Here is a 27,509-nt window from a genome sequence, read left to right as displayed (position 1 = left end):
CCAGTCTTGGTTTTTGTGGATAATCTCTCTCTTTCCCTCTCTCTCTCTCTCTTCCTCTGTGTGTGTATGTGTGTGTGTGTGTGTGTGTCTCCCCTGCCTTTCAAAAATATAAAAACAAATTTGCTATTAAATTAATTAATTAAACAAATTAAATTAATTTAAAAAGAGAGGGTATTAGTTCATTGATAATCAATGCTGATCACTAGGACATTTTATGTTTTTCTCATTGCTACATTTTCATTCCTTTATTCATTTCACATCAGCACACTTCCCCCTTTACCAATTTGCAATGATTTTTTATATAGTAAACATGCTTGCTCTTTATCATATGAGAGGATTTTAAAAATCTGTGAAACTGGCGCTCTTATGGGATGCCAGCTTTGTAGACGGCAGCTTTATGTGCTGCACCACATTGTTGGCCCTACTGTTAATATTATTAATGGTAGGTTTTCTTTTTAGTATAAAACCTTATGGGGCTGGCACTCTGCCAAAGTGTGGTAAGCTGCTGCCTGCAATACCGGCATCCCGTATGGGCACTGGTTGAGTCACAAATGTTCTACTTCCAATCCAGCTCCCTGCTAATGGCCTGGGAAAACAGTGAAAGATGGTCTCCCATGTGGGAGACCCAGAAGAAGCTCCTGGCTACTGGCTTCATGGTCATTTGGGGAGTGACCAGTGGATGGAAGATGTTTCTCTCTGTGTCTCCGTCTTTCTCTGTACCTCTGCCTTTCAAATAAATACTTCTTTTAAAAAAAGCTTTAAATTTTCTGAAAAACAAAATTTATCATCCTGTTTTCTGCTTTTCCATGTGATAACTTTTAATGTAAAATTTCTCCTACTGCTTTATATATTGATAGTTTCCTGCATTTCTCTTCAACACTCCAGTGATTCAAGTTTCCTCGAATATTGTTGTACTTTTCTTGCACTATGATTAGTTGTGATGAGATATTTGCCGATCTCTCTGAACTGTTTGCACTGTCATTTGTAAGAACACATCTGATTTTTGGCAAAACAGCCTGAGAATAGACTGCTATCACTGAAGTTCTGTCTTTGTGCTTAGCTTTCCGTGGCTTTGTTTAGTCAGCCTGATACAGATCATGAAAGACATTGGCAATGCTTTCTGAAAGCAGAACAAACAGCCTATATTCAAATCTCTGTACTGGTGGGAAGGTTCATAAGGTATTATGATAATGGTGCTAAAGTGATTCTTCCATAACAGAACACAGCAACACAGCAGCTGGAAAGATGTGCATCCCTAATTATTTCTACTGGGGCCAAACTCCTGAAGCAAGAAGGTCAAGTCTGTAGAGCAGTTCTACTGCATGAGACCTAGTATCACTGTGGTTGAAGTTGAATCACTTGGAGGTCCATGTTCCAGCTTGGAGAAGGGGGTGGGAGGACAAGAAGTCTAAGGCAAGTAATTTGCCTTTATTTAAACAAGGACTGAGCACACCACTTGTGCTCATGTGCTATTGATAAGAATTTGGTCCTTTGTCCACACTGACCTGTGAGAAATGCTGAGAAATTAGTCTCTAGTTGACTGTTCAGTTGTGCAGGGCAAAAGAATCAGATCTGGAGAATACAACAGGCAGTCTTCCACTTCTAAGTGATGTGATTCTGTCTATATAGGAAGTGCAGAAGGGCCGACATTGTGGCACAGCAGGTTAAGCCACTATCTGCAAGGCTGCAATCCCATATAAGTGCCAGTTTGAGTCCTGGCTGCTCCACTACCCATCCATCTCACTGCTAATGCACCTGGGAAAGCACTGGAAGATGGCCCAAGTACTTGGGCCCCTGCCTCCCACATGGGAGACCCTGATGGAGTTCAGGGATCCTGGCTTTGGCCTGGCCCAGTCCCCACTGTGTCATTTGGGGAATGAACCAGTGGACAGAAGATTTCTCTCGCCCCCTCTCCCTCTCTCCCTCTCTCCCTCTCTCTCTCTCTCTGAGTGTGTGTGTGTGTGTGTGTTTCTCTCCCTCTCTCTTTGTAACCATGCCCTTTGAATAAATAAATAAATCTTTAAAAAAAAAGTACTGAATGTCCTAAGAATTTTGGCTAAACAGAATTAGTTTAACTAGCATATGTTTTCTGTTTTTAGCTTATTCTGAAAATTACTTTGAAACACACACACACACACACACACGTTTATGAAACAGAAATGTCTGCATCTAGAAAAAGACTTGAAGTTCTAGGAACTTATACTCCCTTTCACTCCTCTAAATTTCTCTTCAGATTCACAATCAATGACAGAAATCTTGGCCGGATTGTCACCATAGCAGAGCCGTTCAACTCTGAACTGCGACTCTGGGAGGTACGGAGATCAAGTCCTTCACGCTTTTCTGGGAAGGAATGTGGTTAAGCCCAAATAGAAATAGAATGGTCTCCATTTGAATCACAGAAGCACAGAAGACAATGAGAAAAACAATAATTATTGTATCTAATAAAGTCTACACCTCTTTCATTCCAAACTGGAAAAAAAATTCAACTGACCATGAAGCAAAGTTTCATAGTTGAGAAAGCTTGGAGACTGTTCGGTTCACCAGAGCACTAGTAGTGTATCTCCCTTTCCTGGTAAATCTAACTCTAGAATAAATCGGTCAAGATGTTATTCCACTTGGAATGCATAGTTTGGGACTTTCAAAAGTAATTCCAAATCTCTCAAGTATCCAGAGGGGAAAATGTCCATTAAAACTGGACAGACTTACGACGTTTCCATACCTGTGTGTTAGATACTGTGATTTTAAGATCTTGTAAATGTTAAGAGACAAAATACTTCTCACTTCTATAAACAGCAAATAGTGATATAGTTGAATTGGAGGGAAAGAATGTGCAAAACCGCTATTCTGCCAGAGTTTCCAGGGAACACCTTGGGGAAAACCCAGGAAATAAAGGAAGCAGCAGCAGCAGCAGCAGCAGAAATAGCGGTGCTGGCCTCTGGCACGTTGCCCTCCTTCCCAGCACATCCCATGCCCGTTAGCTTGATGTCAGCAGGAGTCCGACAGCCAGGGCAATGGTGCTAATCTGAGAGATGGGCTCAGTCTGAATGCTGGGCCAAGAATGTATCTCAGTATTGAATTTCCAGATGAGAAGGAAACAAATCCAGCTTGCAGATGAAATTCTTGAGGAATCATTGAGCTTGGAGTGACTTTCTTGATTATTTCCCTTTGTTTTCTAGATGGAGAGCTTTTTCGCAAAATACCCCAATGCGGGAGCAGGAGAAACACCTAGGCAACAAGTACTGGAGACGGTGAAAAACAACATTGAGTGGGTCCAACTCAACAGAGGCGCCATCAGAGAGTGGTTTACTGACTTCGCTAGGAATGAATAGTGTGTTCAGATGTCATGTGTTTGTGTGAATCTGCAGTTTCTCCTGTCAGGCATTTGGTGGCCTGATTGACGAGCACTACAGAGGAAGCCTTATCAACAGATACTGCTTTCCTAAGTACTGTATTTATGTGTCTTGGAAAGCTTTCAAATTGTCCCTCTCTCTCTCATTCTTTTTTTTTTTTTTTTTTTTTTTTATGAAGGAAGATACTAATGGAGTATTTAATACACTCAGGGATTTCTTCTAAGTGTACTTCATGGGAAACTCTTTACCAATGGAAGAGAATTTAATAGTCATTTTAATGTCTTTAAATATCATCCTTTGTATCTTAAATCTGTGAAAAGAGAACAATTTGGTCTTAGCTTTACGTTTCTAGGTTTCTAGTACCAAAGAAACACCACTTAATCTTCTGTCTTGATTGATTTTTAAAGTTTAAATACCGTACTTGAGGGACCAATATTACCATCTTAATCTTTATTTTATCATTCAGAATTACACAGACCTAATATCACTTTATTCACATATGTCTTACTACTTTAAATCCTACCAAAGTAAGCTGGGCTTAAACTTTGCTTGAAGATTGTGTGAATTAGCCAAAGAAATGGCTGACTGTTGCCTTTACTCTGAAAAAACCAACAAATGAACTCCTCTCTTTTTTAAAAATAAATCTGAATGATTATCTTTTGAAAATTCTGTTATCCAGTGTCACTTTACTCTTGAATAAAAATGACTATGGCATTCCCCCCAAATAATTTAGCACATTGCAAATATGATTGAAGAACCCACCTTTTCACGCCTGGTACTCTGTCATCTTGCTTATTCCTTACAAAGCTCCTCCGGATATGCTATGAAATTCGAGGGACCACAGTGCTTAACTTGACTCCATGGATCTTAGAGAAAAAGGGCAAATAATTGGAAAGTGTTCAAGAAAGAAGGAAAGTAAATTTGTACATAAATCTAAATGGAATTATAATTTAATTTGGACCTCATCTAGCAAACAAAGTGTGAAAATAGGGAAACTTGTGGATGTCTCCAACATGACTCCACATGTAAGGCTATCTTCTTACAGATACATTTTATGTATAAACCTTTGCATCCTAATCCATACAGATTAGCACTGATCAAGTTTATATGCAAGACGTGATTAAAGAAATCACTTTTCTAGAAGCTTTAGGCAAGAATATGTTTAATATGGGACTTGATGCCTGACACGTCTACAGTATGAGTCAAATAGGCAGAAAAGATGGCAGATTGCTATGTTTCAGTCTACTGTCTCTAGAAAACCTGAATGATTTGAAGTCATGAAAACAAGACAATTTAGATCTGACTTGATGAGAATCAAAGCACCTGGGAACCATCAAAATCTTAGCTTTGACTTCATTTATGCAGCAATACACCCTAATCCTGTGTTCTGAATCTGTAGAACCTTTCCTACTGCTTTTTCCTAATTGTCACTTTCTCAATCTGTACATCCAACCTAGAAGATTCAAATATAGACTGGGGAGGAAAAAAGGCAATAAAGAAAGGAAGAAAGGAAGAAAGGAAGGAAGGAAGGAAGGAAGGAAGGAAGAAATTTCCAGACATTTAAAAAAAAATTACTTGAAATTATTTCAGAAGCAAAAGCCTGTTAACATCATAAATCATTAGGAATTTTTTGGAGGGATGATACTTATAAATAAAAGAGATTCTGACTTTTTTATAAGTGATTCTGCCTCATTCCATTTCATTCTGAATTCTGTTCATCCCAATTTAAGCTGAAAATTAGGAACCAATTCTGGAGTTCTCCTTACCCCATTAGAAAAGTGCTGTGTGTTCTTTCTCACCATCAGTCTACTAGATCATCAGGTTCTTCTCAAACAGCCCATGATTTTTAAAACGCTGATGTCCAGTAGGTTAGATCTATAGTATTGCCACAATTTTCACAGGGAGGTGAATTTAATACTCTATGTTGTTTCCAAAAATTAAGTCATAATACAATCATCAGATTTTAATAATTCACTTGAAAATATGATCAACAAGATCATGTAGCAAGAAACAAGGCTGGTGTTACTGTGTCCCCTCAGGCAACCTACTTCTGTATTCCAGATCATTGCTATGCACCCACATAAATATAAACTGGGAGTTTAAATCATAAACCAAAAATGGAAAACTGACCATTTAGGAAGGTTTGAGAAGCAAAGGTGAGACGTACAGCCAGGTGGAAGGCAATAGTGTTCTTGGTTTACTCTCCAGGTTGATGAAGTGATGGTCCAGGAATAGATAAATACAGGTAGAGACAAAAATCTGGAACAATAATTTTCTCTGAGGAGAAAGTAAAGCGAAATGATTTGAATTATCAAGAAAGCTTTCCAAAACATGGCTTAATAATAATAGGAATGATAATAGTAATAATAATATTCAATAATATTCAGCAAATATGTGGATGGTTTGGGTATTTTTTCACCAAGCACTATTAGCACTAAACAGTAGCACTCAACATACATTAATTTTAATATTTACTCTTTAGAAAAACCCCAGGAAGTATACCATGTTGTTATTCCTGTTTTGTAGACAGAAGAAATAGATGAATAAGTTACAGACCTTGCCCAAGGCCATAAAAGTAGTATCTGGCATTGGCCAGGATTTGAACCTAGGCAGTTAGTCAGCAGAACCTATGTTCTTAATCTATGCTATAGTAGAAACAGAAGATTTACTTGGGTTTGAGTTTCTGCTTCTTGGTAGTTGAGTGTTTTAGTCTCTCTGTTACTCAGTTTTCTCATCTATAAAGTGGGGATAAAAGGGATGACTATCTCAGCGGGTTGTTGTTGGGATTAAATGCAAAAACTCAAGTAGAGATGGATGTATGGAGAACAGTAATCACTCAGTAAACATTAGCTGCTACTATTGTTACTCGAAATCTCTCCATCCTTGCGTAAGATGCTCATTTGAAGAATATGGCCAACCTGGGCTCAGGAATAATTAACCTTAAACAACAAAAGGCATTGTGTTAGACTTGGTTGTTCACAGTCACTGCCTCTGCCTGGGAGAAGATTCTACTGTCCACCCCATTGATGTTTAGCATAGGTTTGTGACTTGCTTTGGGCAGTGACATATGGGAGAAAGTGATGTGTGTCTTATTTTAGGCAGAAGTGTCCAGAGCCAACATCTGGTGTGCCATGCTCTCTGTTTTGCTTCTGCTACCAGATCCAGCAATGTTCCAGAGGGAGGCTACCCTCCCAGCCTGAATTCCAGGATAAAAACAGCATGGGGCAGAATTTAGCCAGTGCATAGTACACATGTATTGTGAATGAGAAATCCACCTTTGTAACTGTAAACTGCTGAGAGTTCGAGGTTGTTTGCTACTTGAGCATAATCCAGCCTAACCTCGCGGCTGCAGACACCAAAGTGCTGTGGTGCTCTGACATAATCATTTATTCCCCATTCTCTCTCTTCCTTTTTCCTCTGTCGAAGCGGTTAGCAGAGTTTCTGCCAGTCTGCAAGCTGCAGCTAGATTTTTACATTTTCAAATGGTTGAACAAAATCAAAGAATGAGTAATAATTCATGACATGAAAATGATATGGCTTTCAAATGTCAATGTCCTTGAGGTTTCACTGGTCACAGCCATGTGCACTCATCTGCGTACTGACTATGGCTCTTTCCTGCAACAACAGCAGGGCGGAGTAACTGCCATAAAGATGTGAGTTCTGCAAAGCCTCAAGTATTTGCCACTAGGTCCTTTCCAGAAAAGGGTTGTCAGCCCTATTGGGTCCTTCCTCCTTTTGCATTCAATTCCTCCTCCCCTCCCACATTTTTTTTTCTTCCTCCGTATTCTAACCCAGGATTTCTCAACCTTTTGGAGACTTTGAGGTGACACTTTGAGGGCTATGCTACAGAAGGGCTTTCCTATTGTAGGAAGTTGAGCAGCATCTCAGGCCTCTACTCTCTATTTGCAAACAGCACCTCTCCTAACCCAAAACGTCTCCAGACACTGCCAAATGTCCTCTGAGAGGCCAAAGAGTTCCAATGGAGAAATGAACTATGAATGGATGTATCGCAGGTGTTACTTGGCCACCTTGATGAAAGGGAAAGAGAATGCTGCTGACTTAAATCAGTACCGCCTTGGATTATGAAATTGTGAGGGAAATAAGAAGGGAAAAGGAGCAAGAATGAAGAGAGTATGAGTAACAGCCAGGGTTCTCCAGAGAGCAAGAATCAATAGACTATATATTATAAATGGGGATTTTGTTTATTTATATACGAAAGGAGATACAGGCTAAATATCCCTTATCCAGAAGTATTTAGGATTTTGTATTTTTTCCAGATTTTGGAGTATTTGCATATTGGTGAGATATCTTGGGAATGGGACTCAAGTAGAAACACAGAAGTCACTTATGCTACATACACACCTTATACACAAAACCAGAAGGTAATTTTATGCATATTTTTAGTGTGCTTACTTACATTTTAGCTTCATAAGATCCTATGAGATCATATGTGGAAGTCTCTGCTCATGGCATTGTGTCAGTGCTCAAAGACTTTCAAATTCTGGAGCATTTTGGATTTCTGGTTTTTTGATCAGAGATGCTCAACATGTATGTAATATATAAAAGGAATATTTATTGTGAGGAGTTGGCTCATACAATCATGGAGACGGAGAAGACCCATGGTTTGCCATCTGCCAGCTGGAGATGTAGAAGTCAGAGGTTGTAGTTCAGCCTGATTGAAGGCCTGTGAAGCAGGGAGCTGATGGTGTAAATCCCAGCCCAAGGGCAAGAAAAGATAAGATGAAACATCTCAAGTAGAGCGGGTGGCCAGGAAAAAAGGGAGAAATTTCTTTTTCCTCCACCCTTTGCTCCGTTCAGGTCCCCAGTGGATCGGGTAGTACCTGGTTGCATTGGAGAGCATAATCTATTTTACAGAATCTACTGATTAAAATGTTAATCTCCTCTGGAAATACCATCACTCCCTCACGTCTGTCTACACTCAGAAATGGTGTTTCATCTGGGTGCTCTGTGGTCCAATGAGGTTGATGCAGACAAGTCACCATTAAAGGTGCCATTGTTGTGGTGCAGCCCATTAAACTACCACTTGCGACATATTGGAATACCAGTTTGAGTACTGGCTACTCTGCTATTTCCAATTAACTTATTGCTAATGTGCCTAGGAAAGTAGGGGATGATATGCCAAGTATTTGAGTTCCTGTCTCCCATGTGGGAGACCCAGATGGAGATCCTGTTTCCTGGCTTCAGCCTGGCCAAGACCTAGCTTTTGTAGCCATGTGGGGAAGTGAACCAGCAGACTGAAGACCTCTCTCTCTATTTCAAAGAAATAAACACATCTTTAAAAAATCATTACACCTGAATAAGGTACTCACTCATTCATTCAAATAACTAGTATTTATAAAGTTTCTATTATGTAATAAACTCTTTTCTAGGTACTGGTTGTCATAAATTACCTAATGGAATCTGGAGAACAATGGGAAAAATTGAGTTAAGATGGTAATGGGGTAGTATATTAGCTTTTGGTTGTCTTAATTAAAATACTTGGCAGAGTTTAACTTACAAGGGAAAATGTTTACTTTCACTCATGATTTTGGAGGTTCACAGTCTAAGATTGGGTGGTCCCATTTGCCTGGGCCTGTTGAGGTTGGTAGATGATGGAACTATGCAGCATTACATAGAAAGCCAGAAAACAGAGGAAGAATAGCTGAACTGAACTCAGTTTATATAACCAAACGTCTCCTGAAAACTACTTTCTGAGGGCGTCCCCCAGTGACCTAAGGATTTCCCATTGGGCCCATCTCCTAATTAACAGCATTATTGTATCAAGTCTCCACCATTAATCCATTAGTCAATAACATTAATATATCAACAATTAACATACTAGTGTGAAGACCAATCCTTCAACACATGGACTTTTGGGAGACATCCAAACTATTATCCAATCATAACAGGTAGGATGAGACAAACAGGGCAAGGAGAATGAATGTTGACCAGGCTTAACAATTAATAACACTTTGATCTGAAACTTCACTAGAAAGTCCTTACATATTAACATCTCTGACACACATAAATAAAAAGCTTTTAACATAATGGCAAATTAGATTGTGTTATTTAAAGATCACTTAAAGATGCAGTAGATATTGTCTCTTGGCTCTACTGCACAGTTTCTGCAATGTTCTATGTCCCTTCTTCCTGTATTGCAGGGCTGGATTGCTAACAACTGCACTTCCACATGATTTAGGTTCTACCAATGATATGCATTTACATTATTTGGGAGGAAAGGAGAGAAGAGACCCTTCTTTCCATGATAGTGTAGAAGGGAACAGTTAGGGTAGGAATGAGTAGGTAGCCTTTGCACTCATATCCTTATTTATTTACCATCTCTGAGGTTCAGGTAAGCTCTGATGTGACTTTAGAAGTACCTATATGTTTATTTTTGTTTTATTTGAAAGGGAGAGGGGAGAGAGAGAGAGATGGAGAAAGAGATATTGACCTTCCATCCACTGGTTCACTGCCCATATGCCCACAACAGCCAGAGATGGACCAGACAGAAGCCAGGACCCTGGATTTTGGTCTGGGTCTCCAGGTGGCAGGGACACAAGTACTTGAATCATCCCCTGTTACCTGCCAGTGTGTGCATTAGCAGGAAATTGGAATCTGAAGCAGAGCTGGAACTCAAAACTAAGCATCCAATATGGGGTGAGGGTATCCCACGTGGCATATGAGCCACTTGTCCCTGTAATAGCAGTTTTTAATCTCTGGATCAGAAAGATGGTGAAATGCAATCTTGACAGGGCTGGTGCTATGGTGTAGCAGGTAAAGCCACCGCCTGCAGTGCTGCCATCCTGTGTGGGCACTGGTTTGAGTCCTGGCTGCTCCTCTTCCAATATTGCTCTCTGCTATGGCCTGGGAAAACAGTAGAAGATGGCCCAAGTCCTTCAGCCCCTGCACCCACATGGGAGACCTGGAAGAAGCTCCTGGCTCCTGGCTTCGAATTGGCCCAGTTCCAGCCATTGCAGCCATCTGGGGAGTGAACCAGTGGATGGAAGACCTCTCGCTGTCTCTCTCTCTCTGCCTCTCCTTCTCTCTGTGTGTAACTCTGACTTTATAAAATAAATAAATCTTAAAAAAAAATAAGAAATGCAACCTTGAAACCAGAATCCTGGCACTGATACTCTAATTTCTATTCCTGAAGCCCTTTTCAAGGAGATTTAAGAACATAATTCCCTGTATTAAATCCTTTTCTGCTTGGACTGCCTAGAGTATTTCCTGAACAGATCCCTGAAAGATACTGATTTAATTTAGTTTTATATTTTACTTTATATTTTTTTAAATTTATATAAATCCAGTACTCTTTTCCCATTCATTGTCTTTAACATATTAAAATCTGTAAGTTGTGTCTTTTGCTTAGAACAGGCTGATGGACTGAAATAACTCTCGGAGAGTCCACTCTAGCCCTTATTTGTTAGGTATGGGGGAAATTATGACAGGCAGCATTTAGGACAGATTATTTCCTGTGATAAAGGAAAAAGAGGTGGAGTATGTCTTCCTCTTTCGTGTTAGGATGTGTAACCACATTAGACTGGACCATTGGCAAAGTTATCAAAGTTGACTTCCTTCGTTCCTCAATTGTTAGATGCAATTATCAAATGACATAGCAGTTCCACTCCTGGGAATACACTCAAGGAAACTGAAAATAGACGTTCGTACAAAAAACTTGCATATAAATGTTGAAATACACATTACTCATAACAACAAAAAGAGAAAATAACCCAAATCTCCATCTACTGATGAACAGATAAATAAAGTATAGTTATAAAATTGAATATTATTTAGCCATAGTAAAGAATGATGTGACGGTACATATGTTACCATGGATGAACCATGTAAACATTATGCTAAGTGAAAGAATATGGTCACAGAAAGACACATGTTACATGATTCTGTTTATATGAAGTGTCCTGAATAGGAAAATCTATGGAAACAGAATGTAGATTGTCCATTGTCAGGGCACAGGAAGGGATCATGGAGAAGAACTGCTAATTTAAATTTCTTTTCTTCTCTTTTTTCCTCTCTTTTTTTTTTTTTGGACAGGTAGAGTGAGAGAGAGAAAGAGAGCAAGAGCAAGAGTGCTCTTCCATCTTCTGGTTTACTCCTCAAATGGCTGCAATGGTCAAAGTTGGGCCAGGTTGAAGCCAGGAGCCAGGAGCCAGGAACTCCATTTGTGCCTCCCTAGTGGATGGCAAGGACCCCAAGTACAATGACTTCCTCCCAGGCACCTCAGCAGGGAGCTGGATCAGAAGCAGAGCTGCCAAGACTCAAACTGGTGTTCCGATGTGGGATGCTGCCCCCCTAAAGCCTCTTTTGGAACAGATGAAAATGTTTCAAAATTAGACAGTGGTGATGACTCCAGAATTCTGTTAATGTATGAAAAACACTGAAGTGTATACTTTAAGAGGGTGACTTTATGGCATATGAAGTATCTCTCAATAAAGCCATCATTTGAAAAGTTGCTGCTCCTCCTTGGAGCGTCAATGAACTAAATCACAGGGTAGCACTGGCTCATGAGGAAGCCTCGTCTTCCCTGCAAAGCAAGTGACAGTTTTCCTCCATCAAGGTGCTACAAAGCGTGCCTCCTCAAAATTGTCTCTACTTCTACATGCAGGACTTTTGCCACTAACTCCAAAAGGCCCTTCCGTTTTGATCCAAAGATTAGACTGACTCTTGTGTTCCCTCCTTCATCCACAGGACACCTCGTGGTCTTGGTGGAACTGAAGCCACGGTGCTTTATTTCCCCCACTTCCCACCCCAGGGTCCCATCCCCAACACACTGCGAAGCTCAGGAGTGACAGCTAGATCTAAGCAGAGCAACTGGATGCGCCCAGGGTTGTGATCTATGGACACTGAGGGTGGGGGACTTCCTATGTCCGCTGGGATCATTAAGCTGGGCGATGCCTGGCACTGTGGTTGGCCGTCTTACTACCACATGGACAGAAGCCTGGCAGAAACAAGCGATGTTGATAGAGGAAGGATCCAGAGGCCTCACTACACTGTTTGAGCCTCTAGCTCTTGCTTCCTGTATACGGACATCCTTGGCCTAGATCTTTGAAATACAGGAGCTTCTTAATCGCTTCTCCTAACCTAGTTTAAGTTGGTTTTCTTTCGCTGTCAATGAAAAAAGACTGCCAAGGTGATGTTTCTGTATTTTCTTCCAAGGAAAATGGGTACAATTTGGGGAGAACATTATGGAAGAAACTGCTGAGGCTAAGGAATAGAGCCAGTGGGTGTTACTGGAAGGAAAACAGGAAGGGAGAAAGTGAGTAAAGGAGAGAGGGAGGAGAGCAGGGCGGGGGAGGATGAGAATGAAAGGAAGATAATAAAATCATCATAATTATGTCCATTTGTCGCATGTGAATGGAAGGAATCTTCTCATTTGTTTTCCAATAATTTGTCTCCCAAAGGGGAAAATGACAGGAAATTGTTTTTCTCCATTTGAAAATTGAGGGATTAGAAAAATTAAATAAACTCCTTATAGTAATAGTTCTATTCATTATCATTAAAACAAAGGCAATCAATCATTGAAATTCCAGAGCCATGTGAAAATGAAATAAAAGAGCCCTCCTTTCCTTCCACCAATAAACTGAGAACAGTACGGAGAGGAGAAGCCAAAGCACACGAAGACAAAAATACAAACAAAATGCAGCAGGGTGAAGCACATGGCTTAAGGGACATTGTTTCGTACTTTAACCATGCCCCATAGTAAATTATGTATTTTTAAATGGGTACCAATTAAAACAACTTTTTTATTGTGTGTTACTTTCAAGAGAAGGAAAAAGTTTGGGGCCAGCAAAGCCTCATTCAGTAACCTTGACTCCTCGCCCTTTCCTGGAATGTGCAAAGCTGTTTAACAAAAAGAACCCTGGAGCAGGTGCTGTGGCGGAGCAGGTAAAGCTGCTGCCTGCAGCACCGGCATCCCACATGGGTGCTGGTTGGAGGCCCGGCTGTTCTTCATCCAATGAGCTCTCTGCTATGGCCCGGGAAAGCAGTAGAAGATGGTCCAAGTGCTTGGGTTCCTGCACCCGTGTGGAAGACCCGGAAGATGCTCCTGGCTCCTGGCTTTGGATCAGCACAGCTCCAACTGCTGCGGCCAATTGGGGAGTGAAGCAGCAGATGGAAGACCTCTCTTTCTTTCTGCTTCTCCTTCTCTCTCAGGATAACTCTGACTTTCAAATAAATAAATAAATAAATCTTTAAAAAAAAAATAGCAACATGCTCTGATAATATCCTCAGGGTCCAGAGATGGGGAGCATATTTTTGGGAACATAATCACAACTATTTTCTTGCTTCTTATGCATGTAACTTATATACAGTGTTTCTCTCAACCAAGGCATTGCTGTCTATTTTTCTCAGTCTAACACACACTTTCCTACATCAAAAATGATGATATTCAATACAATGACTCAAGTGACATGTATAGAACACTGCAGCCTACAATACGTTAATACACATTCTCCTCAGGTGCATAGGCGACCTTCTCCACTTATGCACCACGTCCCGTCATTATTAACGTCACAAAGCATTGCACTGGTGGGTCTTCCTCCTCTTTTCCATCATCATTGCTTCCTTCACTTCTGGTTCTTCACATCAGTAGAGAAACATGCCGTTATTTCCTCCTCCCCCAAATAAAAATCTCTTGTGACTCCATTTCTCTTTCCAGATCTTTTCTTATTGTTACTGTAAAAACTGATTTAAGAGTTACCTATGCCAACTAAAATGTCACCCTTGAGTGACATCCTATTCTGACTTTCATCACTACTGTTCTGCTAAAACTGTACTTGCTTGTTGCTGTGGATTCGTTCTGAGAGGAGGAGCATGGTGGGGGCAAGAGGCGCAAAGTCACCACACAGACCCCGGGAAGTTGGGTGAAAGCAGCCAGAGGGAGCAGCCCTCAGACTGGTTTATTTCAGTTGGTACAGCAGCTTAAATAGCCAAGGTAGCCAATCTGGTCAAGGGGCGGTTTATGCCCTAACCAATCACAGCCTGTTGCCAGGCAGGCTCCTTTGCCATGTGGTTTCCAAAGCCATCCAATCACAGCCTGTTGCCAGGAAGGCTCTGTTGCCAGGTGGTTTCCCAGGGGGTTTCCAAAGCCACTCCTGAGTAATTGATGCTCGCTTGCCAGTGGCCATCTTGGCATGGCCTTCTCATTTCACCACATTGCTGAGTTCCCTTTTCTAAATTCAATTGTCAATTCCCAAAACAATGCTATAGAAAGCTAAAATATTGGTATCATGTACAGATCTCATTGATAACTGGCTTAATCTAAATTTTAGAATGCCTATTTGGGACATTCATTTTACTAAGTATAATGATTTCCAAGATTATTTAAAACCTATGATCAACATTCACTTGGCCTACTGCTCACTCCTCAACCCATCACATCATGATTTTTGCATCTGAAATCATTCTTTCTTGCCTACCATCAAACTATTAATAACTACCTCACTGGGCACTTTTCCCCTTTCTTATCTAACCTGAACAATAATTAACAGCCAAGATGATTAACCCCTCCCTCCTATTCTTTAGAGGGGGCTAACAGGAGACTTCAACTAGAGCAAGGCATGGCCTTGTGGTTCCGGAGGCTAGCAGTCCAAGTGTTGGCAGCGTGGGTTCCCACTGAGGGCTGCAAGGGAAGAACCTGTTTCGGGCCAATCTCCTTGGCTTGTAGGTGCCCATGCGGATGTTCCCATGGTGTTCTCTCTGTACTTGCATTTTTGTATTGAATTAGGGCCCACCCTAATGATCTCACTTGGATTTCATAATATCTGCAAAGACTCTACCTCCAAATATGGTCACATTCTGAGATACTGGTGGATGCAACTTCAGTATGTGAACATACAGAGGCTCGAAATTCAACCCTTTATATCCCCCGACTTGGGATTTTCCTCTTCTGACTTCCTCAGAGCTCCTAACACATCTTTGACCATTCCTTTTCCTTTTCTTTTTCTGCATTCTCTTTGTGCACTTGCCCTTGAAATGCTGATGTTTCCCAGGATTCTATACTCCTTCCCCTGCTATTTTTATCTCACATACTATCCCTAGGACTCCATGCCTGCATGTTTTTAAATATCATCTGTATAGTGATGCCTCAGTAATCTGTATTTGGGTGTCTTTACCTTGCTTATGTCTCACCTAGACTTATAAATGCATTCATTCATTCAATACATGTTTATAAATCACTTATGTGTGTTACATACATACAGTGGGTGAAATAGACAATGCCCCTGCTTCATGGCAAGCAGAGAAAAGTCTTTCTTAATGAAAATCTGACCATGCTATTCTTCAATTCTTTTTTTTTATTATTATTATTTTTTTATTTTTGACAGGCAGAGTGGATAGTGAGAGAGAGAAACAGAGAGAAAGGTCTTCCTTTTTGCCATTGGTTCACCCTCCAATGGCCGCTGCGTCCGGCGCATCTCGCTGATCCGAAGCCAGGAGCCAGGTGCTTCTCCTGGTCTCCCATGCCGGTGCAGGGCCCAAGGACTTGGGCCATCCTCCACTGCCTTCCTGGGCCATAGCAGAGAGCTGGCCTGGAAGAGGGGCAACCGGGATAGAATCCGGCACCCTGACCGGGACTAGAACCCGGTGTGCCGGTGCCACAAGGCGGAGGATTAGCCTGTTAAGCCACGGCGCCGGCCAGCTATTCTTCAATTCTAATAGCACCTCCTTTCTACCCTGTCCTAAGAACGGACTTGAAAGCATGAGACTTGACCCTCATTACTCCCCAAAATCTGTACCCCTCCAGCTCTATCCCTACTGTCAAACCATTGCACCCTAAGTTCCAAAAGTGAACTCATCAAACACTGCTCCCACCTCAGATGCTTCTCCAGGTTTTATCCCTGAGCAAGTATTTATATCATTTCTATGACCCTGTTTCCTTGCTCTCTCTGCAAAACTACCTACTTCATCATTTTGTACCCATGAGATTGTAACACTTATCATATTGCTTCTTAAAAGCAATGCCCAGGTCAGCTGCATTTTTGTAAATCCTTTATCTACATAGTACCAGGTATACAACAATGAATTTGTATTGTTTTTGTTTGTTTGTTTGTTTGTTTGTTTTGACAGGCAGAGTTAGACAGTGAGAGAGAGAGAGAGACAGAGAGAAAGGTCTTCCTTCCTTTGGTTCACCCCCCAAATGGACGCTACGGCTGGTGCGACGCGCTGATCTGAAGCCAGGAGCCAGGTGCTTCCTCCTGGTCTCCCATGCGGGTGCAGGGCCCAAGCACTTGGGCCATCCTCCACTGCCTTCCCGGGCCACAGCAGAGAGCTGGACTGGAAGAGGAGTAACTGGGACTAGTACCCGGCACTCCAAGCGGGACTAGAACCCAGGGTGCCGGTGCCGCAGGAAGGATTAGCCAAGTGAGCCACAGTGCCAGCCACAACAATGAATTTGTAACTCAGATTTCATAGCTATGGAAAAAGAAACAAAGGAATATCTAGATAAATAGATATCTAGAGACTCCACATTTATGGATTACAAGACTCAGCATTGTTAAGATGACCAGCCTCAGCTTGGCCTATAGAATTTCAGCATAATGCCAATCAAAATCCTAGCAGGCTGTTTTATAAATGCTGTTACACTGATTCTAAAGACAATATGGATGGCAAAATGCTTGGAATAGTTCACTTTACAATGCTGAAGTACAGAACAATGTTGGAGAACTCTACTTAATTTCAAAATTTACTATAAGGGGCTGGCGCCGTGGCTCACTAGGTTAATCCTCCGCCTGCAGCGCTGGGTGCTAGTCCCGGTTGCTCTTCTTCCAGTCTAGCTCTCTGCTGTGGTCCGGGATGGCAGTGGAGGATGGCCCAAATGCTTGGGCCCCTGCACTCGCAATGGGAGACCGGGAGGAAACACCTGGCTCCTGGCTTCGGATCAGCACAGTGCCAGCTGGGGCAGCCATTTTGGGAGTGAACCAACGAAAGGAAGACCTTTCTCTCTCTCTCTCTCACTCTCTCTCTCTAACTCTATCTGTAAAATAAATACATTTTAAAAATTTGCTATAAAGATATAATCACTGGGGCACATATACGGTGCAATGGTTGAGCTATTGGTTGAGAGATGGACACGGTGGTGCAGTGGGTTAAGCTGCAGCTTTAGATGTCCACATCACACACCACAATGACCAGTTTTGAGTCCTGACGGCTCTGCTTCTGATCCAACTACCTGCTGATGCATCCTGGGAGGCAGCAGGTGATGGCCACTGATGGGGGTCTGGGCTCCTGGCTTTGGCTTGGCCAAGCCCTGGCTTCTGCAGGCATTTGGGGAGTACGCTGATGGACGAGAATTAGCTCTTGCACTCTCTCTACCTCTCTCTCTCCCCCTCTCTCTATTGGTTCTACCTAACAAGTAGATAAAAATAAAGTAAATGAACACTTAAACAAAAAGATACCACTTAGGATATCTGCATCACATATGAGAGTGTCTGGGTTTGAGACCTGACCTCTGCTTCTGATTCTAACTTCCTACTAACACATACCCTGGGAGGCAGCAGGTGACTCAAACACTTGGTTCCTGCCACTCAGGTAATAGACCCAGATTGGGTTCTGGGCTTCTGATTTCAGTCTGGCCCAGCCCCCACTTTTGAGGGCATCTAGGGAGTGAACCAGTAGACAGGAGACAGGATAGATTTTCTGTCTATCTGTGTCTGTCTCTCTCTTTGCGTCTCAGATAACTAAAAATAAGCAAAAAATTTAAAAATACACTCATCAAAACAGTATAGTCGAATAAAATATAGATCTCAGGTTTGTAATGAGATTTTAAATACAATAATAAAAGCATAATGCATGAAAAATCTCTGTGAAAGGCACTTACGAAAATGAAAATACAAGCCACTGCAAGTCAGGAAAAAAACACTTGCAAGACATGGTAAGAGATGTACAACACTTGCCATAAGAAGTGGAAGTCACAAAAGGCAGTTCTTGTATATTATGCAGAAGGCTGAATGTTTATTCTAAGTCTCCCATCATAGATTAATACTTTGCCATTTTGACACTAAGGGGTGGGCAAAGTTAGCAGAAATCAAATATTTTGAATGCAATATGCCTTTGCTAAGAGATAAAACCTCCATCAGCTATTGAAACTTTTCATAAATCTTCACTTTGTACTCATCCTATATTTGCTTATTTGAGACCTAATTATATATTGTCTATTTGAAATATCCTTTCTGAATATTCCTCATTTTATTAAAAAAAGAGAGTGGGGAAAAGAGAATGATCATTTAATTCAGTATAATGATTAACAAGAGAAGGGACAGACACAATGGATTTTGATCATGAATCATGGCTTAATAAAAAAGGTGAGTTTTCTTTCTATCATAAAAAAAGAAAATTTAATAACAGCAACCAAAAATACTCCCAGGGCAACATACTATGCTGAAGTACTAAAACATAAACCCAAATAAAGAGTGTTTTTGTCTTTTATTTGACTATCAACAAAAACCAAACAACCACTATGAACCAAAGGAAAGAAAAAGAAGAGAATAAGAGGAGAGACAGGGAGTGAGCGAGACAGGGAGAGAGAACTGTTAATGGGAAATAAACCAAGTTGTGAATGGCAAAGTAATTTAACTTCCAAAAGTAATTTCCTGTTCTTCACTGGCTGGAAAAAAGCTCTTTTTACTGGATTAGTCCTCACGTATTAAGAATTAAGAGCAGCCCCTAGTGGCAGATTAAAGATTTTACAAAGTGGCCTAGCAGGAACCAAAATGCCTTCCATTTCTTTTACTACTTGCTCTGAGCAAGCTGAAAACCAGATTTACTAATCACCTGTAGCAATTATGTACCCCTTCACCCGACTGTGAATGTCCCTAAAATTTACATTATGTTTGTGTTCTCTATAGGTAGTTTCAAAATCTCCTCTAAATCCTTTGTAGACAGCTGGGGGTTATTCGCTGAATCGGCTGTTAGGTAAACCATAGCGGGGGCGGAGTAATATTTTACTTTTAAAGAACAAACCAGCCACTAAAACCTAAATGAAGACAGAGAGATGAGAAGAATAGCAGTTGTCACTTAACTTCTTCTATCTTAAATGAACGCTCAAAAGTAGAAACCGAGGCAAACAGCAATAGCTAAGAAACAGGGCCCTCACTCCCCTGAACTTCATCTTTTCAAAGGAAGTGCTTTCTCTCACACTGCGAACACGCCAACTCAATGGTTTCGCATTTTGCACACCTACTGTTCTGCTTCCTCTGAACTCTGCCTTCCAGACCCTTGGTTTCCCACCTATGACGAAATGTAAAATCAGTGAATAAATAACATGTTCATCCTCGTTAGCACTGTTATAAAAGACACGGGTGTTACCTCTGCATAAAACTCACCGGAGCTGCCCAGGATTGCCGATCAGGGCAGCTGGACTACCGTGGTGCACACATCCGCAAACACCACACGCCACGCACAGAGCAGCCAGAAAAGCGTCAAGGACGCCCAGGAGCACGTGTTTTTATTTTCCACGAAGATCGGCGTCAGGGAGTTGGGAAGCGATGGCTGAGAGCTGGGACGCAGCGGACACCGAGGAGTGTCGCCCACCACAGCCTCCTTGGACTATTCCCCAGGCCCCACCTCGGGGACTGCGCGGGCTGGGAACCGCCGCAGAACCGGCGCGTCTGCCGCGCGTGGGCACACCCTTCCCTGCTCTCAGAGGATCACCCGCTGCGCTCCTGCGCTGGTTCTGCCCGGCGAGGGTCGCCACGCGCCACCTGAGCAGGGACGGGGAAGCAGGGAGACCCTCGGGCCGGCCTCTGCAGCGGGATTTTCCCGGCCTGCGGCTTCCGGCCGCTTTCTCCTCCAGCTCAGAGCGTCGCTGCCCCTCGGAGCGGAGAACCAGCGAAGCGCGCAGAAGCCCGGGGGCCTTGGAAGGGGTAGGAGGAGGACTCCTTTAAGGCGTGAAAGGGACGGAGGCCGTGACAAGCACCAGAGTGCGTCCCGGGGCCGGATCGTTGCCCCGGGCAACTGGGGGGCGTGCCTAGCGTGCGGGGGGCGGGGCCTCTGCTCCGGGGGCCTCGCGAAGCCCGTCGGAGGCGGCTCTGGGTCCGAACCAGGCCGGGGGTACATGGGGCAAGGGGTGTGCTTTGCATAAGACTTAATCACGTCTCTGTGGGAATATTGCAAACTGTTCCCTCACCTGAAAAATGAGACTGGGAAAAAAAATAAGTGTAAACCTTGACTGACCTCTTACTCCCATGGGTTCCTCCTAGAATTATTTGGAGGGAGTATGAGCTATAAAATAATACTACCTCCTTTCATATAATTAATATGATCATTTAATTTTTTAGTTTCGCTGCTTGATTTACACAGGTGCTTTCAAATGCATTCATCTAAATTATATTGGATTATTATTTTATTTATTAAAAATCCCTGCCTCTACGTAGGAGTGTTGCAATGAAGAATTAATATTTGCTAAGCACTTGGAAGGTGAAAACTACATAAAACTTGATGGAATTACTCTATTATTATTGATGCTGAAAAACAATAACTTGATGCAGCTGGAAACAAGGGCCATCTGCTATGTTAACTGAAATTATATTGTAAAAAGGCTTTGCCTAGTCAAGCAAAGTAGTGAGTACAGAAATAATTATGTAGGTAATTCAATTTCCCAGAAAATGGAATCCTACTTTGAAGGAAAAATGAGTCTTTTGCCTGATTTCATTTTGTTTTGCTCTATTTTTATTGCCACATTTAAATAAATCGCTTGCATATATGTAATTACTTGGATAACTTTTCAATTTTAATTTCTCTTTCTTGCAATTTCAAATGAATTATTCTAAGGCTAGATCTGCATTAACAAGCTGAGAGTTAAATAATATTCTTTCTTTTATAGCAACCCCACTAGTTCACTTTATATTTGGGTATTGTGGAAGAAATTTCAGTAAAACTCCAGAGAATTACAAATACTTGAACATCTGTATCATTGGTTGCTCGATATTTCTGACTATTACAGTCAGATAAGGTTGCTAATGTCTTATTTTTTTCTGAGATATATTGCAAAGGCAGGCATTATGTTTAGGTATAGATTTCCAAACATTTCTACTAGCATAATCTTTTAATTACTAGGACAAGTGCATTAATTCTCCTCTTTCTTTGCTAATGTCAACTTGGCCATAGCCTTCAAATACCATGGTAACAACTGTGTTTCAAAAGTAATCTCAAGAGGTTTAAAAATAAATTACTTCTTCAACACAGAGTTCTTAAATGTAATATTCTAAAATGTCTGGCAAGCATCTCTAATCAATCATTATGAAACCTCTCTATTCAAAACATTAACATTTAATATCATAAAAGTAGGCTACCAGTAGCATCAACATGATAATCATCATTCATATCATTTATTAAATTAGTCAGTGGAGTGCCCAAAAGTGAAGTAATCCTGTGAGTTCACTAGAGGGAGCAATTCCTGTTAGTAAACCAGAATGGCACAGTTCTAGATATTCAGAACTCCTAGGGTGGATCTAGACATTTAACATAATTTGAGAATGAAAATGTGCACAGTTTGTGAGCACGGTCTCAGTGAAGCTGTCCTGGCACTTCACGAGTTCTTCAGAGCTTTCCTGAAAGCTTTTGAGAACATGACCTTGAGAGCAGATGAGAGGAAGCCCAAAGTAGTGATACCTCAGTTGACATTTCCATTTCACTTTAATTTTCATACATGTGTACTTCTAGGTGAGGAATTACTGTCCACCAAAATTGGCCCCGCATCTAGTCCAGCAAAAACTTAACAACAATCATGGGAACCATCGCTGGTTTATGTTCTGGAATGAATGTAAATAAACCATGTTCAATAGACTTAGGAGACTTTAGTTAGCAACCTAAGTGACAGATGTTCAGATCTATTCATGTTTCTACTATACTTTCCTATTTTTAGCTGTTCATGACTTAACCTCAACAATTTGTTTAGGTTTGTGTTCTGTTTGACATATTTTTAATACTTTGGGTAGTAAAACATTTTTTAAGCAAAAGTTAAAATGAGACCAACAAACAATATTGTTACAGTTACGACTAATTGTATTATTTTGATTACCTGTGAATCTCAGTGTTTAATGGCATGAATTTGTTCCTTGAAAATAAAAGGTAATTTGGGGCCAGTGCTGTGGCACAGCAGGTTAAAGCCCTGGCCTGAAGTACAGGCATCCCATATGGGCACCGGTTCTAGTCCTGGCTGCTCCTCTTCCTATCCAGCTCTCTGCTGTCGCCTGGGAAAGCAGTGGAAGATGGCCAAGTCCTTGGGCCCCTGCACCTGCATGGGAGACCCGGAAGAAGCTCCTGGCTCCTGGCTTCAGATCAGTGCAGCTCCGGTGGTTGCAGCCATCTGGGAGTGAACCAGTGGATGGAAGAACTCTCTCTCTCTCTGCCTCTCTCTGTAACTCTGTCTTTCAAATAAATAAAATAAACCTTAAAAGAAAAGAAAAGGTAATTTGAGTTATTGTCATTGAATTCATGCCAAATTGGATAATATAAAATGTTAAATTTTTAAAATTGCAGTTTTATTTTTGAAATATTTCCTTCATGTGGATGAGTATGTAGTGAATTTCTACCTGGTGTGAGTTACTGTTAGGAACTGAGTACACAAAAATAAATAAACTCTGACTAGGCTCATCACTTAACAGTGATTCTTTTAAAATAAAATTGTTCTCTAATAATTTAGCTATATTTATGTATTCTCTTAAAATGCATTAAAAAGGTTCTTCAAGTCCTTTACTGAAAGAAGTGACATTCCCTTTTTTTTAAATTCCTGGGACATCATAACAAGTGCTTGAAATTTAAAGAAGGTTTTAGGGTCTTCAAATCTATGTGACATGTTTAGAATATAAATTGCCAGATCTGTCAGCTCCAAGTCAAGAATTTACTACTATTTGTTTGTATGTAGATGGACTAAAAGTTCTCCAGACCACACTCCCCAAACTCTTTTCTCTAAAGCACTTCTAAGAAATGCAATCTGAACACTTGCACTATTTTGCATTGATGGTTTCAATATTGTTTTTACTTAGGAATGAAGAAAGAAGACAGGTGATCACGAGTTTCTGGGAAGAATTAGTGTATTCTGTACAATTTCTTCTTTCCTCATTATGCCATCTAAAATAGTAGGTAGCTCTACAGTGTGAATATGGAGATGCATATCCTTTTTGAATTAATAATATCACTTCAAATGTTTTAGTACTATGAATTAAAATATAAATAACAGAGACGTAAATGAAAAACCATGACTCAAATATAGTAAGCCTGAGCATTATACAAATTGGAGATGGATTTATTTTCTTTTAAATCAACACTGTGAAACTTTACTTTAAACTGTGTAAGAAAAGGATCATTGGACTTTGATGAATGTTCTGTATACCAACAACAATGAGATATTTTGACATTGGCAAAAAATTTATAGATATGATAAAATAGAAATCCACTTATTTATATTTTATAGCTTATTTTCTTTTTACAATTATATAACATGAGCTCCCATTATAGAAAATAAGTAGATAGCAATAAAAATTATACTCCATTGTCTAAGATATTCTGACAGTGTTTTACTTGTTTTGTGTTACAATATCCTTAAAATGAAATCTTCAAACATAGTCTAACAGTGCTTTGCAATTAAAAAGCAGCTTAGCCTTTGTAAAATGGAACTGAATACGTTAGTTTTTCAGTATTTTAAATATTTAACATTAAGTCACATACAACCATGAAAAGTGAGTAGTCCTATCATTATCGGAAATATATTTCCTTATACATTGTCAAGATTCTACACTCAGACGATCTAAATTTTCAGAAAAATTGAATTTAGTTTCAGTATACATTGAAAATTAGAGTTTTCCATTGCCTTAATAAAGAATAGGATTACCTCATCTTCCGTTGCAAGGAAGCTTGTTTGTATGTATTTGGAAATTCTTGGCTCTTGGCATTTTGTGTATTTGCAGTTTATAAATGTTAATCCTGGTGGATCTCAGGGACCGGTGAAGGCTCATAGACTGGGATATGTGTTTTGTAAGAAGTGAATACCGGGGACATTCCCATTGCTATAAAGCCAAGACTTGAAGAACTTTGAACTGCAATCTGACAATCTTGGCATAGTAACTTAAGATTTTGAAAGGCAGATAATCATGTTAGAATGTTGATGTTTTCAGCACACTTTGCCATATATATGTTTTCCATTTAATCTGTATTAATAGAAAACAAAAATAATGTTGATGAAAAATAACTTGAGCAGCTTAGCCAAGGATAAGAAAATGTCTTGAATGTAACATTTTCTTTTTTTTTTTTTTTTTTTTTTTTGACAGGCAGAGTGGACAGTGAGAGAGAGAGACAGAGAGAAAGGTCTTCCTTTTGCCGTTGGTTCACCCTCCAATGGCCGCCGCGGTAGCGCGCTGCGGCCGGCGCACCGCGCTGTTCCGATGGTAGGAGCCAGGTGCTTCTCCTGGTCTCCCATGGGGTGCAGGGCCTAAGTACTTGGGCCATCCTCCACTGCACTCCCTAGCCACAGCAGAGAGCTGGCCTGGAAGAGGGGCAACCGGGACAGGATCGGTGCCCCGACCGGGACTAGAACCCGGTGTGCCAGCGCCGCAAGGCGGAGGATTAGCCTGTTGAGCTACGGCGCCGGCCTGAGTGTAACATTTTCTAAGACTGCAACTGAAGAACAGGCTTTGACAGGAGCCAATCTCTTTCAGAAGATCTCAGAACATTCGGGCTCTATCAATATATATAGATAGAGCCCGAATATATATATGAAAAATATATATATGAAAAATAATCATTTTAATATAAATTATTCTAGTGAAAATATGATTACTATTTTTAAAAACTTGAAATAAAAAAAGATTTTTTTAAAATTGATTTGAATGACATAGTTACAGTGAGAGGTAGAAACAGAGAGTCTTCCATCCACTGGTGCACTCCCCAAATGGCTGCAATGACCTGGGCTGGGCCAGGCTGAAGCCAGGAGCCAGGAGCTTCTTCTGGGTCTTCCACTTGGGCCATCCTCCTCTGCTTTCCTAGGTGCATTAGCAAGGAGCTGGATAGAAAGTGGAGCAGCCCAGACTCGAACCAGAGCCCATATGAGACACCAGCACTGCAGGCCAGGGCTTTAACTCACTGAGCCACAGTGCTGGCCACAACAACTTTTAAAAATATTATACTTAACAGGCTCTTCATATTCAAAAAACAATGGGTAACAAACCAACATTTTTATAACATTCAAATATGTTCTATGCAAATATTAGTCCCAATATATAAAAAAGTAAAACTGAGAAAAGACTCTTTTTTCTTTTTTGAAAGATTTATTTATTTGAAAAGCAGAGTTGCTGAGAGTGAGAGAGAAACAGAGAGAGAGAGAGAGAGAGAGATCTTCCATCTGCCAGTTCACTCCCCAAATGTCCACAATGGCCAGGACTGGACCAAGCGAAGACTAGAGCCAAGAACTTCATCTGAATCTTCCATATGGGTGCAGGAGTCCAAATATTTGGGCCATCTTCCTTTGCTTTCCCAGAGACATTAGCAGGGATCTGGATCAGAAGTGGAGTGGATCTGTCAGGACTTGAACCAGTGCTCATATGGCTCCATCTTATATATATAATATATATATAATAACAGATGCTCATATCCATCCCATACGCCATGCCAGTCTCAGAAGATTCTTAACTTCAGAAACACTTGGTACAAGACTTTGATTTTCTTTTCCACATTTCTGTTTAAGGAAATATTATTACATTAAGTTAAATTATTTAATAACATGTTACAGAAAAATTGTTCTCATAATTGTAAATATTACACTAACAATACTTTCTTTTTTTAAAGATTTATTTATTTGAAAGTCAGAGTTACAGAGAGAGAAGGAGAGGCGGAGAGAGAGAGATCTTCCATCTGCTGGTTCACTCCCCAATTGGCCACAATGGCTGGAGCTGCGCTGATCCAAAGCCAGGAGCCAGGAGCTTCCTCTAGGTCCTTGATGTTGGTGCAGGGGCCCAAGCACTTGGGCCATCTTCTATTGCCTTCCCAGACCACAGTAGAGTGCTGGATCAAAAGTGGAGCAGCCGGGACTTGAACCGTCACCCATATGGGATGCCAGCACTGCAGGCGGCAGCCTTACCCAGTACGCCACAGTGCTGACCCCAACTAACAATATTTCCTAAATTATTTTTTTAAGGATGACATCAACTCATATTTTGTAATTTTTTATTACTCAAGAAAAATTACTATATCTCTGAAGAGACTCCAAAATTGTGTTACCTTGAGAATTAAGACATAAGGATCCTCAATTTCCTTCCCAACTCTGTCATCAAAAATTATGGGATGTGGGCTGGTGCTGTGGTGTCGTAGGTAAAGCCTCTGCCTGCTGTGCTGGCAGTGCCCATGTGGGCACTCGTTCAAGTCCCAGCTGCTCCCATTCTTCTATCTGCTATGGCCTAGGAAAGTAGTAGCAGATGGCCCAAGTCCTTGGGGCCCTGCACCCACGTAGGAAACCTGGAAGAAGATCCTGGCTCCTGGCTTCAGATCGTCGCAGCTCCGGCCATTGCAGCCATCTGGGGAGTGAACCATCAGATGGAAGACCTCTCTCTCTCTCTCTCTCTCTCTCTCTCTCTCTCTCTGCCTCTCTGTAACTCTGCCTTTCAAATAAATAAATAAATATTTTAAAAGAAAATTATGGGACATGAGTTATTGGACAAAATCTACACTTATATGTATGGCACATCATGTGCCTGATAAACCCCCAACAGTAGATGATGAAATTGTTTCCAGTGGAGAAAATGATTTATGCTTACCTTCATTGTACTTTGTGATAGGCAAGTAAATTTTAAATCTTGTAAATCATTCTAAACCACAGTGTTCTGACTTTAAAGTGAAGCTAAGGCTGATTCTGAATCTTAACTTCAGAAAAATACATCTCTTCCAGAAAAACCTTCTTCCCACCCTTGAACTTGAGATCAAATAAGAAGAGATGTCTTCCTTCTGCTGGGTTTCTGCTTCCTTTCTAGATGCTTGTGTCACTGGAGAAACAGTAATTGCGTTCTGTGTATCTGCAAAAAGTCCACTGTGCCAACTAAGATGGTGCTTCCATAGACTTCGAAGGTTTCTGTAAGGGAATTCCTATAAATCTGCTATTTATTACAGATAGCTGAATACGTATATTTCAGATCACACTGGAAAGCAGATTTTTTGCTA

General features: G+C 40.9%; 1 protein-coding gene across 1 annotated transcript in view; it reads left to right on the top strand.

Moving 5' to 3' along the window:
• Window positions 1–3,523, top strand: part of ENPEP (glutamyl aminopeptidase) — an 81,338-nt gene extending 77,815 nt beyond the window's left edge. The window contains exons 19-20 of the mRNA XM_062199737.1: window positions 2,234–2,312; window positions 3,177–3,523. Coding sequence (XP_062055721.1) covers window positions 2,234–2,312; window positions 3,177–3,329 — 232 coding nt within the window. The 3' untranslated portion in view covers window positions 3,330–3,523. The remainder of the gene's footprint in view (window positions 1–2,233; window positions 2,313–3,176) is intronic.
• Window positions 3,524–27,509: the final 23,986 nt, after the last annotated feature.

The sequence above is a fragment of the Lepus europaeus genome, chromosome 8 (assembly GCF_033115175.1).
Source record: "Lepus europaeus isolate LE1 chromosome 8, mLepTim1.pri, whole genome shotgun sequence".
Lineage (NCBI taxonomy): Eukaryota > Metazoa > Chordata > Mammalia > Lagomorpha > Leporidae > Lepus > Lepus europaeus.
Note: the sequence above shows the minus strand (reverse complement) of the source record. Positions and strands in the feature narration are given on the sequence as shown.